This window comes from Canis lupus, chromosome 30 (assembly GCF_011100685.1).
Source record: "Canis lupus familiaris isolate Mischka breed German Shepherd chromosome 30, alternate assembly UU_Cfam_GSD_1.0, whole genome shotgun sequence".
NCBI lineage: Eukaryota > Metazoa > Chordata > Mammalia > Carnivora > Canidae > Canis > Canis lupus.
Genome location: NC_049251.1, coordinates 31,883,626 through 31,900,407, shown reverse-complemented (window position 1 = coordinate 31,900,407; position 16,782 = coordinate 31,883,626). Strand labels below are relative to the sequence as shown.

The 16,782-nt window shown below is 40.8% G+C and overlaps 1 protein-coding gene across 1 annotated transcript in view; it reads right to left on the bottom strand.

Moving 5' to 3' along the window:
• Nucleotides 1–16,782, bottom strand: part of IQCH (IQ motif containing H) — a 208,541-nt gene that overhangs the window by 157,556 nt on the left and 34,203 nt on the right. Inside the window, 1 exon segment of the mRNA XM_038580790.1 lies at nucleotides 15,926–16,042. Within this exon segment, the coding sequence (XP_038436718.1) occupies nucleotides 15,926–16,042 (117 nt within the window).

The following is a 16,782-nucleotide window of genomic DNA, read 5'->3' as shown; positions in this document are numbered from 1 at the left end:
CATCCATCTGGCTAGATTGGCAGCTCTGAGTGGCCATTCATATTATAGGGACAGAGCTGGATGTAAATGGTCAGGGGGAAGGCTGCCTGTAGAACTTTAAATAGGCCGGTTCATGAACATTGAGCAAGCTCAAGTGATAACGCTAGATAATCTAATTGAGAAACCTTTATGGCCAAAGAGAGAGGAAATAAAGTTTAATAACCAATGAGGACATCAAGTAGAGAGATTGTTCAGGAGAATTCTAAAGCTGACCTTCAGTTAGAGCATCTGGAATAGTGATCTAATTTCAGTAACTGCCTTCAGCCCTTCTCTTTATGATCAAGGATGAGATCACACAAGTAGATTTCAGTAGCCCATTCAAGGCCAACCATCCATTGGCCTTACCCATCCAGCCATGTCTTTTGGGTTTTTCCCTTTATAAAAAATCAAGATGATTAGGGCAAGCTCCAAGCCACCCTCTCTGTTCAGAGGAACAGAGACCTCTGCCTTTGCTTGTAGAGCTTCCAGTGCTTCCAAAGCAGGCCTCTCCTCTCAGCCACACCCATCAGCTCCTCCAAGGCCTATCTTGATGCAGCACCCTTCCCTGCCCCGGGGCAGTTACACCCATCATTTCTTTGTCTCCCCTGAGAGACTGGCAGTTCCCAAGGTGCCAAGGCAGCATTGATCTGGGAATCACAGAATCAGAGCGGTGGCCCTGACGACAAGGACTCTGAACAAGCCAATTTGTCTTCTCAGAATACAGGTGGGGCATCTCAGTCCTTAGAGACTCAGTGATGTTCTCATGACAGCGTGGCTATTACAGCAGTGGTGGGGCCCGATTAGTGTCCACGTCCCCTTAGTCTCCTCTTGGTCTATGGTTCTTTCCACTGAAATGCTCACGGCTGCTTCTAGACTTCGTGGTTGCCAACCACAAAACAGATTTATTCAGGCTATCATTACAGATAGAGATGGAAATCAAAAGACTATATAAATTGGATATTTTGGTGGCATATTGTCCCAACTTTATGGCCTAACGAGAAGGATCTCCTCCAAATAAGCGTCTTCTGGGCTTACATTACACATTCTGATTCAGAGGGGATGCTTTTAAAGAAAGTATAGGGTGAATTACTCGAGTCTATGGGTACTTACTTCTGTTCTACCGATGGGGTTTTAAAAGGCTAGGAATGTATACTTGAATTCAAGTACAGTTTAAGGTACAATGGGTTAGAATATTGGAGAACACAGCAATTGTATTTATTCATCTCAAGTACCTCTCAGTGGATAATTAACCTGGGCCATGATAAAAACAATTCTATTAGGCCCATTTCTCTTGTGGCTAATGTTACTGTGCTACTTGCTATAGTAGTTTTCCTTTGCTTCATTCCAAGTAGAATGCTCATTCTAAAAATGCAAGTATTACCTCTTATGTAGCAGTTCCATTTTTCCTCCTTGTAGTGGAAAAGCCACTGTGGTTAGAGGAAAGCAGGAGGTTTTATATTTTCTCTCACAATGATGCAATTCTTATGAAAATCTGCAGTGGTAGATTTTCATAAGTGGATATATCCACTTCTTTGATAGGTCTCCTGTACCATCCACTAAGAGAAGTGGGTCATTTATCCATAGAGATTACAGAGTTTTTAGTACACCTCTCTGTTCTGATATACACTTTGCCCCACATTGGATATTTGTGTGAAAGAGAAGGAAATCTATCACAGGGAGTTCTAATTTGTGGGAGCGGGGGAGGGGAGATCAGGGATCCCTTTGGGACTCTGGTGACATGTACACACACCTTCTCAGAATAATGTTTTCATAAATCCATAAGACAGTATACAATGGAAACCAAGTATATTGAAATATGGTTCTATCCATGGACCCCTGATGCCCTCAACCTATCATAGAGCTGAATCAGGCTTCACTAACTACGTAATTTTTGCTTCAAAGTGCAATTATGAGGTTTGCAACATAGTCTCCTAGCTACCAAAACTCAAGTCCAAAGCCCAAGTCACAAAGCACAAAGGCTCTAGATCACATCAGGAAGCAAGGCTAGCTGGTTAGCAGGTGGCTGCTGACCTGGGATGATGCCAGGGCAGTGAAAGGCTCTCTTCCTACATCCCCAAATCTCCCTTCTCCCTGTCCACTCATGCTTGAAATCCCTTAATAGAGTCTAACTCCTTTGGTTTAATTAAATAGAGGATTTACTCTTGTTAAAAACCAAAAACCCATGGGAGAAGTAATACTCCATGCCAAAGATTTCCAAATTTATTTTCAGGAGTGGAAGCTATTTTTCAAAGGCAACCTTAAATAGAATGCTGATATGTAAATAAATGCAAGTTCTGTACAGTCTAATATAATTCTATATGTTGAATTATATATGCAAATAAGTACATTATATGTAAATCAACACTGGAAACAGTGAGATTGTCTTGATGAAGGCAAATTAAGAAGTCAAGACTTATAGATGATAACTCTCACCTTACATCCACCTCAGCATACAATTTATTTCTGTATTTTTTCTTGCATACACAAGATGGAGAACATTCTGACACCAACGGATAAGGAATTTCAAATAGCTAACAATTTGATATGGTGTTTATAATCTCAGGAATTCCCTCAATTAAAATCGTCCAGAAGCTTTAAAGAATAGTAGGAATTTTTCATTTCAAAATGGAATCACTGACAATATCTAACAACTAGTAATTAAGGATTGGTGGGTACTTCATTTATTGAGATTTGTCCAGTAGATTTCATAAATAATTTGCATCCTAACTCCCCTTCCTTACTTCATAGCCTTGGGTGAGTAGCTTAATCTTAGTCTCACTTTTCTTATGTGTAAATGGTTATAATAATAGCACCTGTTTTTATAGGTATAAGGGTTAAATGTGAGAGTGTACGGAAAGCCCTTAGCGCGGTGTCTGGCACAGTTTAGTAAGTGCTCTTATTATTGAGGGGTTGGAAGTACTTTTCAAATGCGTCCTGTCACATTGTAAGATACTCCATCTTGTCCCATTTAAATTTCTTCTCGGTTATCTCGGCAACCCTCCTATTTCAGATAGTCACTCAACTGCAGAACAATCTGATTTTGTTTGCATGTTGAGTCCAAATGTTAAGAGGATGTTTTATTGCTGACCTCTCATGTACAGCTGTAAGCAAAGTAACACGGCAACCCTGTACTGCCAAATGGAGATTGTACAGCACATTTCTGACCAGGTGAGAACCAAGTCAAACCTAAAATTAGCAACGAGATGATGCTGTATTATCACAGTGCGATGTGTATTATTGTAATTGCACCATTGATTATTATGCTGCCAAATGTGAGCTCCAGAGAACTTGCCTGGCTTTGAATGCACAGTAACACACATGTGTTGTAACGCTAACACCAGCTGAATGGTTCGTAGCGGCCAGTCACTGCTTTAAGACCTTGACGTGTATTTGCTTACTTAACCTTCACTTATTTATTTGTATGATTCTTAAGGAGTGTATATGAGCAGATCTGAATTTCAAAATGTGACTCATACAAAGATATACTCTAATTAAAAAACACCTTTGTAAGAAGTTCAAATGTGCATGTGTGCGTACGCCCACGCACCCACACAACTGACCTGACAGCACAAACTAACCCATGGATGGTATCTAGCGTGTATGAAGATTTGGTACCGGGGGGGAGGAGCAAGATGGCGGAAGAGTAGGGTCCCCAAATCACCTGTCTCCACCAAACTACCTAGAAAACCTTCAAATTATCCTGAAAATCTATGAATTCGGCCTGAGATTTAAAGAGAGACCAGCTGGAATGCTACAGTGAGAAGAGTTCGCGCATCTATCAAGGTAGGAAGACGGGAAAAAGAAATAAAGAAACAAAGGCCTCCAAGGGGGAGGGGCCCCGCGAGGAGCCGGGCTGAGGCCGGGGCGAGTGTCCCCAGGACAGGAGAGCCCCGTCCCGGAGGAGCAGGAGCTGCACCGACCTTCCCGGGGGAAAGGGGCTCGCGGAGAGTTGGAGCAGGACCCAGGAGGGCGGGGATGCCCTCGGGCTCCCGAGGACAGTAACAGCAACTGCGCACCCAGGAGAGTGCGCCGAGCTCCCTAAGGGCTGCAGCGCGTACGGCGGGACCGGAGCAGCTCGGAGGGGCTCAGGGGCGGCTCCGCGGAGGGGGCTGCGCGGCCCCGGGAGCAGCTCGGAGAGGCTCGGGCAGAGGAAGAGGCTCCGTGCGGAGGGGGCTGCGCGGTTCCAGGAGCAGCTCGGAGGGGCTCGGGCGGCGGCTCCGCGGAGGGGGCTGCGCGGCCCGGGAGCGCGAATCCAACAGCGCAGGCCCCGGAGCACAGGGCGCCGGGACACAGCCCAGGATCCGGCCTCCCCCGGGACAGGCAGAGGCCGGGAGGGCCCAGGACAGCAAGGACGCTCTTGCCCCAGCTGAGCACATCAGCGGCCCCGCCCCGGAGCCTCCAGGCCCTGCAGACGGAGTTCCTGCCGGAGCTGAATCCAGGGCTCCAGAGCTGCCCCGCCACTGGGGCTGTTCCTCCTGCGGCCTCACGGGGCAAACAACCCCCACTGAGCCCTGCACCAGGCAGGGGCACAGCAGCTCCCCCAACTGCTAACACCTGAAAATCAGCACAACAGGCCCCTCCCCCAGAACACCAGCTAGACTGACAACTTCCAGGAGAAGCCAAGGGACTTAAAGTACACAGAATCAGAAGATACTCCCCCGTGGTTCTTTTTGTTTTGTTTTGTTTTGTTTTGTTTTGTTTTGCTTTTTGATTTGTTTCCTTCCCCCACCCCCTTTTTCTTCTCCTTTCTTTTTCTTTCTCTTTTTCTTCCTTTTTTTTTTTCCGTTTTTTTTCTTCCCTTTTTTTTTCTCTTTCTCTTTTCTTTCCTTCTTTCTCTCCTCTCTTTTTCTCTTTTTCCCAATACAACTTGCTTTTGGCCACTCTGCACTGAGCAAAATGACTAGAAGGAAAACCTCACCTCAAAAGAAAGAATCAGAAACAGTCCTCTCTCCCACAGAGTTACAAAATCTGGATTACAATTCAATGTCAGAAAGCCAATTCAGAAGCACTATTATACAGCTACTGGTGGCTCTAGAAAAAAGTATAAAGGACTCAAGAGACTTCATGACTGCAGAATTTAGAGCTAATCAGGCAGAAATTAAAAATCAATTGAATGAGATGCAATCCAAACTAGAAGTCCTAACGACGAGGGTTAACGAGGTGGAAGAACGAGTGAGTGACCTAGAAGACAAGTTGATAGCAAAGAGGGAAACTGAGGAAAAAAGAGACAAACAATTAAAAGACCATGAAGATAGATTAAGGGAAATAAACGACAGCCTGAGGAAGAAAAACCTACGTTTAATTGGGGTTCCCGAGGGCGCCGAAAGGGACAGAGGGCCAGAATATGTATTTGAACAAATTCTAGCTGAAAACTTTCCTAATCTGGGAAGGGAAACAGGCATTCAGATCCAGGAAATAGAGAGATCCCCCCCTAAAATCAATAAAAACCGTTCAACACCTCGACATTTAATTGTGAAGCTTGCAAATTCCAAAGATAAGGAGAAGATCCTTAAAGCAGCAAGAGACAAGAAATCCCTGACTTTTATGGGGAGGAGTATTAGGGTAACAGCAGACCTCTCCACAGAGACCTGGCAGGCCAGAAAGGGCTGGCAGGATATATTCAGGGTCCTAAAGGAGAAGAACATGCAACCAAGAATACTTTATCCAGCAAGGCTCTCATTCAAAATGGAAGGAGAGATAAAGAGCTTCCAAGACAGGCAGCAACTAAAAGAATATGTGACCTCCAAACCAGCTCTGCAAGAAATTTTAAGGGGGCCTCTTAAAATTCCCCTTTAAGAAGAAGTTCAGTGGAACAGTCCACAAAAACAAAGACTGAATAGATATCATGATGACACTAAACTCATATCTCTCAATAGTAACTCTGAATGTGAACGGGCTTAATGACCCCATCAAAAGGCGCAGGGTTTCAGACTGGATAAAAAAGCAGGACCCATCTATTTGCTGTCTACAAGAGACTCATTTTAGACAGAAGGACACCTACAGCCTGAAAATAAAAGGTTGGAGAACCATTTACCATTCGAATGGTCCTCAAAAGAAAGCAGGGGTAGCCATCCTTATATCAGATAAACTAAAATTTACCCCAAAGACTGTAGTGAGAGATGAAGAGGGACACTATATCATACTTAAAGGATCTATTCAACAAGAGGACTTAACAATCCTCAATATATATGCTCCGAATGTGGGAGCTGCCAAATATATAAATAAATTATTAACCAAAGTGAAGAAATACTTAGATAATAATACACTTATACTTGGTGACTTCAATCTAGCTCTTTCTATACTCGATAGGTCTTCTAAGCAAAACATCTCCAAAGAAACGAGAGCTTTAAATGATACACTGGACCAGATGGATTTCACAGATATCTACAGAACTTTACATCCAAACTCAACTGAATACACATTCTTCTCAAGCGCACATGGAACTTTCTCCAGAATAGACCACATATTGGGTCACAAATCGGGTCTGAACCGATACCAAAAGATTGGGATTGTCCCCTGCATATTCTCGGACCATAATGCCTTGAAATTAGAACTAAATCACAACAAGAAGTTTGGAAGGACCTCAAACACATGGAGGTTAAGGACCATCCTGCTAAAAGATAAAAGGGTCAACCAGGAAATTAAGGAAGAATTAAAAAGATTCATGGAAACTAATGAGAATGAAGATACAACCGTTCAAAATCTTTGGGATGCAGCAAAAGCAGTCCTAAGGGGGAAATACATCGCAATACAAGCATCCATTCAAAAACTGGAAAGAACTCAAATACAAAAGCTAACCTTACACATAAAGGAGCTAGGGAAAAAACAGCAAATAGATCCTACACCCAAGAGAAGAAGGGAGTTAATAAAGATTCGAGCAGAACTCAACGAAATCGAGACCAGAAGAACTGTGGAACAGATCAACAGAACCAGGAGTTGGTTCTTTGAAAGAATTAATAAGATAGATAAACCATTAGCCAGCCTTATTAAAAAGAAGAGAGAGAAGACTCAAATTAATAAAATCATGAATGAGAAAGGAGAGATCACTACCAACACCAAGGAAATACAAACGATTTTAAAAACATATTATGAACAGCTATACGCCAATAAATTAGGCAATCTAGAAGAAATGGACGCATTCCTGGAAAGCCACAAACTACCAAAACTGGAGCAGGAAGAAATAGAAAACCTGAACAGGCCAATAACCAGGGAGGAAATTGAAGCAGTCATCAAAAACCTCCCAAGACACAAGAGTCCAGGGCCAGATGGCTTCCCAGGAGAATTTTATCAAACGTTTAAAGAAGAAATCATACCTATTCTCCTAAAGCTGTTTGGAAAGATAGAAAGAGATGGAGTACTTCCAAATTCGTTCTATGAAGCCAGCATCACCTTAATTCCAAAGCCAGACAAAGACCCCGCCAAAAAGGAGAATTACAGACCAATATCCCTGATGAACATGGATGCAAAAATTCTCAACAAGATACTGGCCAATAGGATCCAACAGTACATTAAGAAAATTATTCACCATGACCAAGTAGGATTTATCCCTGGGACACAAGGCTGGTTCAACACCCGTAAAACAATCAATGTGATTCATCATATCAGCAAGAGAAAAACCAAGAACCATATGATCCTCTCATTGGATGCAGAGAAAGCATTTGACAAAATACAGCATCCATTCCTGATTAAAACTCTTCAGAGTGTAGGGATAGAGGGAACATTCCTCGACATCTTAAAAGCCATCTATGAAAAGCCCACAGCAAATATCATTCTCAATGGGGAAGCACTGGGAGCCTTTCCCCTAAGATCAGGAACAAGACAGGGATGTCCACTCTCACCACTGCTATTCAACATAGTACTGGAAGTCCTAGCCTCAGCAATCAGACAACAAAAAGACATTAAAGGCATTCAAATTGGCAAAGAAGAAGTCAAACTCTCTCTCTTCGCCGATGACATGATACTCTACATAGAAAACCCAAAAGTCTCCACCCCAAGATTGCTAGAACTCATACAGCAATTCGGTAGCGTGGCAGGATACAAAATCAATGCCCAGAAGTCAGTGGCATTTCTATACACTAACAATGAGACTGAAGAAAGAGAAATTAAGGAGTCAATCCCATTTACAATTGCACCCAAAAGCATAAGATACCTAGGAATAAACCTCACCAAAGATGTAAAGGATCTATACCCTCAAAACTATAGAACACTTCTGAAAGAAATTGAGGAAGACACAAAGAGATGGAAAAATATTCCATGCTCATGGATTGGCAGAATTAATATTGTGAAAATGTCAATGTTACCCAGGGCAATATACACGTTTAATGCAATCCCTATCAAAATACCATGGACTTTCTTCAGAGAGTTAGAACAAATTATTTTAAGATTTGTGTGGAATCAGAAAAGACCCCGAATAGCCAGGGGAATTTTAAAAAAGAAAACCATATCTGGGGGCATCACAATGCCAGATTTCAGGTTGTACTACAAAGCTGTGGTCATCAAGACAGTGTGGTACTGGCACAAAAACAGACACATAGATCAGTGGAACAGAATAGAGAATCCAGAAGTGGACCCTGAACTTTATGGGCAACTAATATTCGATAAAGGAGGAAAGACTATCCATTGGAAGAAAGACAGTCTCTTCAATAAATGGTGCTGGGAAAATTGGACATCCACATGCAGAAGAATGAAACTAGACCACTCTCTTTCACCATACACAAAGATAAACTCAAAATGGATGAAAGATCTAAATGTGAGACAAGATTCCATCAAAATCCTAGAGGAGAACACAGGCAACACCCTTTTTGAACTCGGCCATAGTAACTTCTTGCAAGATACATCCACTAAGGCAAAAGAAACAAAAGCAAAAATGAACTATTGGGACTTCATCAAGATAAGAAGCTTTTGCACAGCAAAGGATACAGTCAACAAAACTCAAAGACAACCTACAGAATGGGAGAAGATATTTGCAAATGACATATCAGATAAAGGGCTAGTTTCCAAGATCTATAAAGAACTTATCAAACTCAACACCAAAGAAACAAACAATCCAATCATGAAATGGGCAAAAGACATGAACAGAAATCTCACAGAGGAAGACATAGACATGGCCAACATGCATATGAGAAAATGCTCTGCATCACTTGCCATCAGGGAAATACAAATCAAAACTACAATGAGATACCACCTCACACCAGTGAGAATGGGGAAAATTAACAAGGCAGGAAACAACAAATGTTGGAGAGGATGCGGAGAAAAGGGAACCCTCTTACACTGTTGGTGGGAATGTGAACTGGTGCAGCCACTCTGGAAAACTGTGTGGAGGTTCCTCAAACAGTTAAAAATATACCTGCCCTACGACCCAGCAATTGCACTGTTGGGGATTTACCCCAAAGATACAAATGCAATGAAACGCCGGGACACCTGCACCCCGATGTTTCTAGCAGCAATGGCCACTATAGCCAAACTGTGGAAGGAGCCTCGGTGTCCAACGAAAGATGAATGGATAAAGAAGATGTGGTTTATGTATACAATGGAATATTACTCAGCTATTAGAAATGACAAATACCCACCATTTGCTTCAACGTGGATGGAACTGGAGGGTATTATGCTGAGTGAAGTAAGTCAGTCGGAGAAGGACAAACATTATATGTTCTCATTCATTTGGGGAATATAAATAATAGTGAAAGGGAAAATAAGGGAAGGGAGAAGAAATGTGTGGGAAATATCAGAAAGGGAGACAGAACGTAAAGACTGCTAACTCTGGGAAACGAACTAGGGGTGGTAGAAGGGGAGGAGGGCAGGGGGTGGGAGTGAATGGGTGACGGGCACTGGGTGTTATTCTGTATGTTAGTAAATTGAACACCAATAAAAAAAAAAATAAAAAAAAAAAATAAATTCCACAAAAAAAAAAAAAAAAAAAAAAAAAAAAAAAAAAAAGATTTGGTACCTAACTTAAGTATGTCTGTGTTGTTCTTTTTTTTTTTTTTTTTTTTAAAAGTATTCTTTTTTTTTTTTTTTTTTTTTTTTATAAATTTTTATTTATTATGATAGTCTCACAGAGAGAGAGAGAGAGAGAGCGAGAGAGAGAGAGGCAGAGACACAGGCAGAGGGAGAAGCAGGCTCCATGCACCGGGAGCCCGACGTGGGATTCGATCCCGGGTCTCCAGGATCGTGCCCTGGGCCAAAGGCAGGCGCCAAACCGCTGCGCCACCCAGGGATCCCTGTGTTGTTCTTTATTGCAATTTAAAATGGTTCAAATATTTATCAAAAAATTAAATATGCATTAAATGTTTGCAGTCTCCCCGAAACTCACTGGAGTTTCCCAAAACAGTTTGAAAACAACATCAGTAAGCCTTATTACTCATTTATACTGGAGTGTGAAAGGAGCCAAATCAGATCCTTTTCTGGGAGCACAGGTGTGAAGAAGGGGAAGGAAGGATGAGATTACTAATATTAGCTCATTCTTCACAAAGGTACGAGCAGTATTAGGTACCTATTACATTCCAGCAATGTTATTTTATCTGTAATTTCCAGGACCCCCTTGCCTAATGAGCACCACTATCCTGACTCTGCAGGAGAGGAAACTGAGGCCTTAAGATTGCATTTGCTTGCCAGGGGTTGGACAACTGGAATATGGCAGATAGGACCCAAACTGATCCACTGGACTCCACACCCTTCCCACCACACCAGACTGTCTCCAATGCAACGTCCCCATTTTATAACCCAGGAAGATGGGAATGAGCAAGGTGGAGTAACTTGCTCTTGGAAACATCTAGTTGGTGGCAAGGCTGTTGCAGGAATCCAGGAGCAAGGATGTTTCACTAGGAAGATTCTCTAGGATGGCTCAGTGGGAGGATGCCCTGTGCAACCAGGGTACACCCAGGGGGACCAGTTTGGCAACATCGTTTCTTCACTCCTAGACTCTGGCATCGGGGTCACTTAGTTTTTAATCAGAGACTGGATGCAGGAAGAGACAGACCAGTCCTTTGCTGAGCACCTATTATGTGCAAAACACTGCTTGGGGCAGTGGAAGATCTGAAAGACAGGCAAATGGAACAGACAGCAAGGTCTCTGCCCTCATAACAGTGAGGGAAGGAAGGCATCATCGAAGGAAGTATTAAGTAGAATCCTTGGCAGCTATTTCAGTAATATTTTGGTTCTCTCCCTCAGCCCCTACATTAATGCAAGTTTTAAAAGCCAATATAAAACATGGCACAATACAATCTGCGAAAATTGCTATTAGTCACAACTATTGTTTCCAGAGCACTTATTTGTACTGGGACCTTTGCTAAGTGCTTTGGATTCTATCATTTAAATCTCAACATGATCCTATGAGATACTCTTATTATGGACATTTTCCCCGTGAAACAATGCAGGCTATTTCTGGGGGGTCCCTGTCCGGCAAGATTCACCCCAGGCAGTCTGACCCAGAATCCCTCCAGGGAGAACTAGCAAGTGCTTGGAGTTCAGCATAGGGTTGGTCTGGGAAAGCCTGCTGCATCTCAGCACAGAAACTCAGGAAACACCATTCTCAAGAAGTTAGGGAACTTCTAGCCTAGCCTTTTCCTACTCTCAGAGTCATATAGGGCTTTCGTGACAGATCCCGAAAGCAGCCAATGACAAAAGGCCCATCACATCCTTCAGCTTTTCCAGGACGCAAAACCCAGGTGGAACTAGAGTGCTAAACAGCAGCCACCTTCAAAGGCAAGACACTACCCCTTCCACCACCACCACCACTGCCATATTGGTGGGAGATGTTTTAGGAATCAGGAGGAACACGAGGAGTCCCTGTTCTCTGGAAAACTCTAAGCAACCTGGAGAGAAAGCTCTTCTGAGTGACAGAAGTGGCTGCTGTGGGTAGTGTGGGTAGTGACCGTGTGTCATAAATAGGATATGGCATTTCTGAATGTCTTTTAAAGCTATTTTCCTTTTGTTCCACTAATTTAATTTACCAAATGCTCCTGGCGAAAGGGAGGGGGACCAAGATGCTGACTCCACGTTTCCTGGAAAAAAAAAAAAAAAAAAAATCCAACATTCTCTCCTTAAACTGTTCTCAAAGAAACTCCATCTGATTGTTGTCTGCTGGCTCCCTCGGACTCTACCTCTGTCAAAATTCTGACCCGGCAGGTGTGAGAAAGAATAGACGCAGAACTTGAGTGAATACCCACATCTGTTTTTGGGAAAAAGGAACAGAAGCAGCACAGAAGGAAGTAAAAGAGATAATTGCTGGCTTGAACTACAATACATTTTACTTGTGGGCAGAGGGCCAGCTTACAGCAGGCGGAATATGCAGGCCCCATCTTATTGGAATTCAGGGGTGGGCCTGCATTCTTGTCCGGAGACAGCTGTAAACCAGCAGCCCATAGCATCACAATCAGGCACCGAGTTTTGTCAAGGAATGCTGATATGTACAGAAGCAAGCTTTGTCTGCTTCAACTGCACCCCTGCCTGGTGAAATGACAGTCAATCTCTGATTCCAGATGACAAGAACTGGATAAAAACTTAAAACAAATGGCGACCTTTCAAAAGATTAATTTGTTTACCAACAAAATGCTCCCTCTTTGTCATCCGAGATGGGGGTGACCTTCACTTTCTCGTATCTAGGCTGAAAGGATGCTGACTATACTCATCTGTTAACTCCGGCTCAGCAATTATTCCCTTTTTTATTTTTAGTGACAAGAAGGGTTTATTAATTCACTCTGCTTCTTGTTATGGTTTATAAATGCAACAAGCTCATTCTGAATTACTGCAGTGTAACATCAATTTGTTTAAATCTAATTCTGCTACCATTGCCAAATTACGTTGTGACTGTAATTGTGGCCATATGCATGGGCTTAAAACACAATCATGTTTTGAAATAGTCCTTCTTCCCCACCCCGCCCCTCCAAACACAGCCCCCCCCCCCCCGCCCCTTTCTTCTGGTGCTTCTTCTAATCATTTGACACGAACACAATTGCCTCACTTTTCATTACTTTATCATTTCAGAAATGGATGTACTTTCACGAGAGAGATTACTATGTACACCCCAAGTGAAACAGTAAAGAATGAAACTATGATTTGTGAAGTGTGGTTGCTACCCAACTAAGTTCGTGAAAAACACCGCATAACGTATGACTCATAAAATCGAGAAATCATAATAGTATTAAATTCAACCTCATGAATAAATAAAGGATTCTAAGTTTACATTGCATTATATATTTATTTATTTGGAAAGTGGGACCAAAGAACTGCATATAACTCTACAGCAACTCATATGTTGCCAACAAGAAAAATGGTTTTACGATTCTTTTCTAGGTCATAACAGTTATAATCAGAGTTATTTGTGCAGCGATGCAAAGCAATGTTTTGTTTGGCTATTTTGTTATGCATTCATAATTGTTCTTTTAAAATTCATGCTAACAGATACATGTTTCAAGCCTTGTAAGAAACCTTTTTTATTTAAGTGAAATAAATCAAAGTCAAATTTTGTGTAGCGTGTTGCATTGGAAAGTCTAACTGGAACTGCATGTCAGTGAGGAAGTACAAAGCTGATTTATCAGAGATTTCTTGTCTCTCCCTGCCTTTGAGGCTCTACTCTAAAACCTGTTAGAGGGCTCTTGTGGTTATTGTATAATTTGGCAGATTTAAGATATTGGAAAAAATCATTAGTGAGTTCCACTTTTAGTACTTTTTTGGTAAAAGTACTGATTTTACATATAGTAACAGGATATAAAATTCTGAAGGCGTGCGTGTGTGTCTAGGGTATATGTACTTTCAATGCTCTAAAATCTCTGCACCAGCCCCTTTATGATCAAGAAGGATATACTTCTCATAAAATGGAGAAAATACCAGTTTCTAGGAACTAATCATGTAAATCAACTACATATTCAAATTTGCTCTGTCAAAAATGTCAAAGATTATTTACAGGCTTTTGACAAATTTCATAAGAAGTAAGAAACACATGGCCCTCGGCAGCCAAATCATCATCCCCTTGGAGTGTTTAGAGTAGCTCTAAAAAGCGATTAGCCTTGATGCTGCCTTTCTAATTAACTATACATCACAACACTAGACACATCGCTTCAGTTTGGGGAAGGGCTTTCAAAAACATTTTTGTTAAGTGGTAAATCACGACTGTATCTGTTCCCAAATGCTCTATGTGATTGTTTAAAACCAATACCGGAATATTTCTCTAACGGGACTTTTGGGCACAGTGTTTCTTTTTTTATAAATCCAAAATGAAAATACTGATTTTCAGTTACTACCATCATATATACATATAACAACACGAAACGATAGTATCAACTATTTTGATTGAAGTGCTAACAGTCAGATTGAGCAAAATGTATATAAGGTACATACATTCTGAAGCCCTCTGGTGTAGATTTTCATGGAGTCAAGTTTAGTGGGGAAAAAAAAGGATCTTTAATACATCAAATGAGTGTATATTATCTATATATCATGCACGGCAAAGTGCTTTCCCAAACCCTCTGTGTTTGAAGTTCATGGGCACAATAATCAAAGCACTCATCCTCTTAGGAATTAAGGAAAAAATATAACAAATGGCTAAGGTTCTGCCCCAAATTTTGGATATAACTTTGAATTCTTGTTTATGTCTGAATTGTCACTCACATTCATTAAAATCAAGCATAATCCTCTCTAACTCTAGAGATGTGCCTTTTTAAACTTTGATTCCATACTCATCAGGAAAAGTTTGCTGGAAATGCAGCAGTTGCCTTGGGCTACAAAGCCTCAGCACTCCACCAGCTAAGCCAATATTAATTCTAGATTGAAGGAGGGGAACCAACAACAACACAAGAGAAATCTGCTTCCGTCTGTGCAGCCAGAGAAATAATATTTTTATTTCAAGGGCTTTGGGCTCATGGGAAGCAGATAAAAACCCTTTCACATTATTCACAGTGACATTTTAAATAAAGTTTCAGCAGAAATAAAAATATCTAACTTTCTGGTTATTTCTTAGGCTATAGAAGTATTTCTGTGATAAAGTGCTCTTAAGCCAAACCTGTTAGAATAACATAAAGCACAAAGAAAGAAACTAAAAAATATATTTCAGAGTTACACGAATGAAGTAGGCAGATGAAAATGTCTGTGCAGGAAATTTAGAAGATTAATGCTGGTTAGAAATGGTTTTGCAATCTAATTCTAAAATGCACCTTTTTTTAGTTTTGATTTTCCCAAAGTGTACATTTAAGAGCTTTTGAGAGAAGCCAAAGGTTAAGAATGTGTTTACAAATGTATAGGTGTCACCTCAGTGGTTGTTTTCAGTATTAGAAATAATCACAAATCAAATAATTTCTCAATGAAAATGAAGCACTACTTTTAAATCTCCTAAGAAAAACCCACAACATAGAAAGCGCAATCCTTGCAGCCAGTCAATGGCAAATATAGGCACAGACTCTGAGATCACTTAATGCCAATTTCCATTTGATTATTCTTCCCGCCCATAATTTTGCTGACAGAGAATGAATCCATACTTGCTTCAGATTTAGAATAATATTCTTAATTTTTATGTCCTGGATGATTATATGCCATTGAAGCCGATACAATGCTGCTGTATTCTTTTTTCTGGTGGTAAGCCAACTATCGAAGAATAAAATATGTAAAATTTCTCTATTCATTCTTTTTGTTGTTAAATTATTTCATCCTTGTTAAAATTATGATACCAGATTATTTAGGAACATCAGCTAAAACAGAGAAATTTGAATGGGCTACAAATAGATCTTTAAAAAAATAGATTTACACAGTTTTAATCATTTGTGATTATAAACAGGATGAAAGCCTCTCCATTTCATCCCCCCAAAATTCTAAGGATCAAAATCTTTACTTAAAATCTACATTGTATCTTCTAAAATATCTGACTTTTGATTCTTAAAAAAAAATTAAGAGCTCATTAAAATAACTCATTACTTACACATGCTTTTCTCTGATTAATATATGGCAAACTGATTCCATAGTTCGCATTTACAGCAGCTCTGTGGTGAATGTTTTCAGGATCCTGCATGATTTTTACATTCAACCCTATCTTTCGCTGAAACAAAGAAACAATGAAACTTTCATGCTGAATGAACAAAAATGCTTACTGACATAAATATTCTCAAAGGAATGTGAAGTTCTTTGAAAATAATTATTTTAACGTCATTCTTATTGCAAAAAATTATATATATATATATACATATATATATAGGCTGCTAATTGGTCTGTTTATTCACAGAAAAGGAACTTTCTGTAGATTTTCCTCTGTGTATCCTATTACTCGAACAAATATATCCTTGGACACCACTCATTTGCTCCAAAATAATACCAGAAGCCAACCAAGGTGGACAAAGGACCAGATTACCTGGTCTCGATTTATTTTTAGCTTTCCAGGTCAAGGATTTTGCCAATGAAATCTATACTACAAATACACAGGTAGAGGGCTCTCTTGGTCTGCTAATGTGGCCACTTTCCTCAAGGGACATTTACAGGTAAATCTCACTTTGGACTGGTGAATTTACCGCAACACATTTATTTACTCCTTCACAGGGATCTTGCTATCTATAGGAAAAACGTGTGCGTTCATTAGAAAAAAATAAAAGGATGGCGCTTGAACCAGGTGTTCCTCATTTTAAATAATTCAAATTAGTTACTGCTGAGATGCCTAACTATAAACCACCAGAGAAGATAGTACAGTGGTGGTGAAAAAGAGGAGAGAGCTAGGTTCCAGTCTTGCCTTCCCCTGGACTGCTTGCGTGTTACCTTGGGTAAGTCACTTTCCTTCTTTGAAAGTCA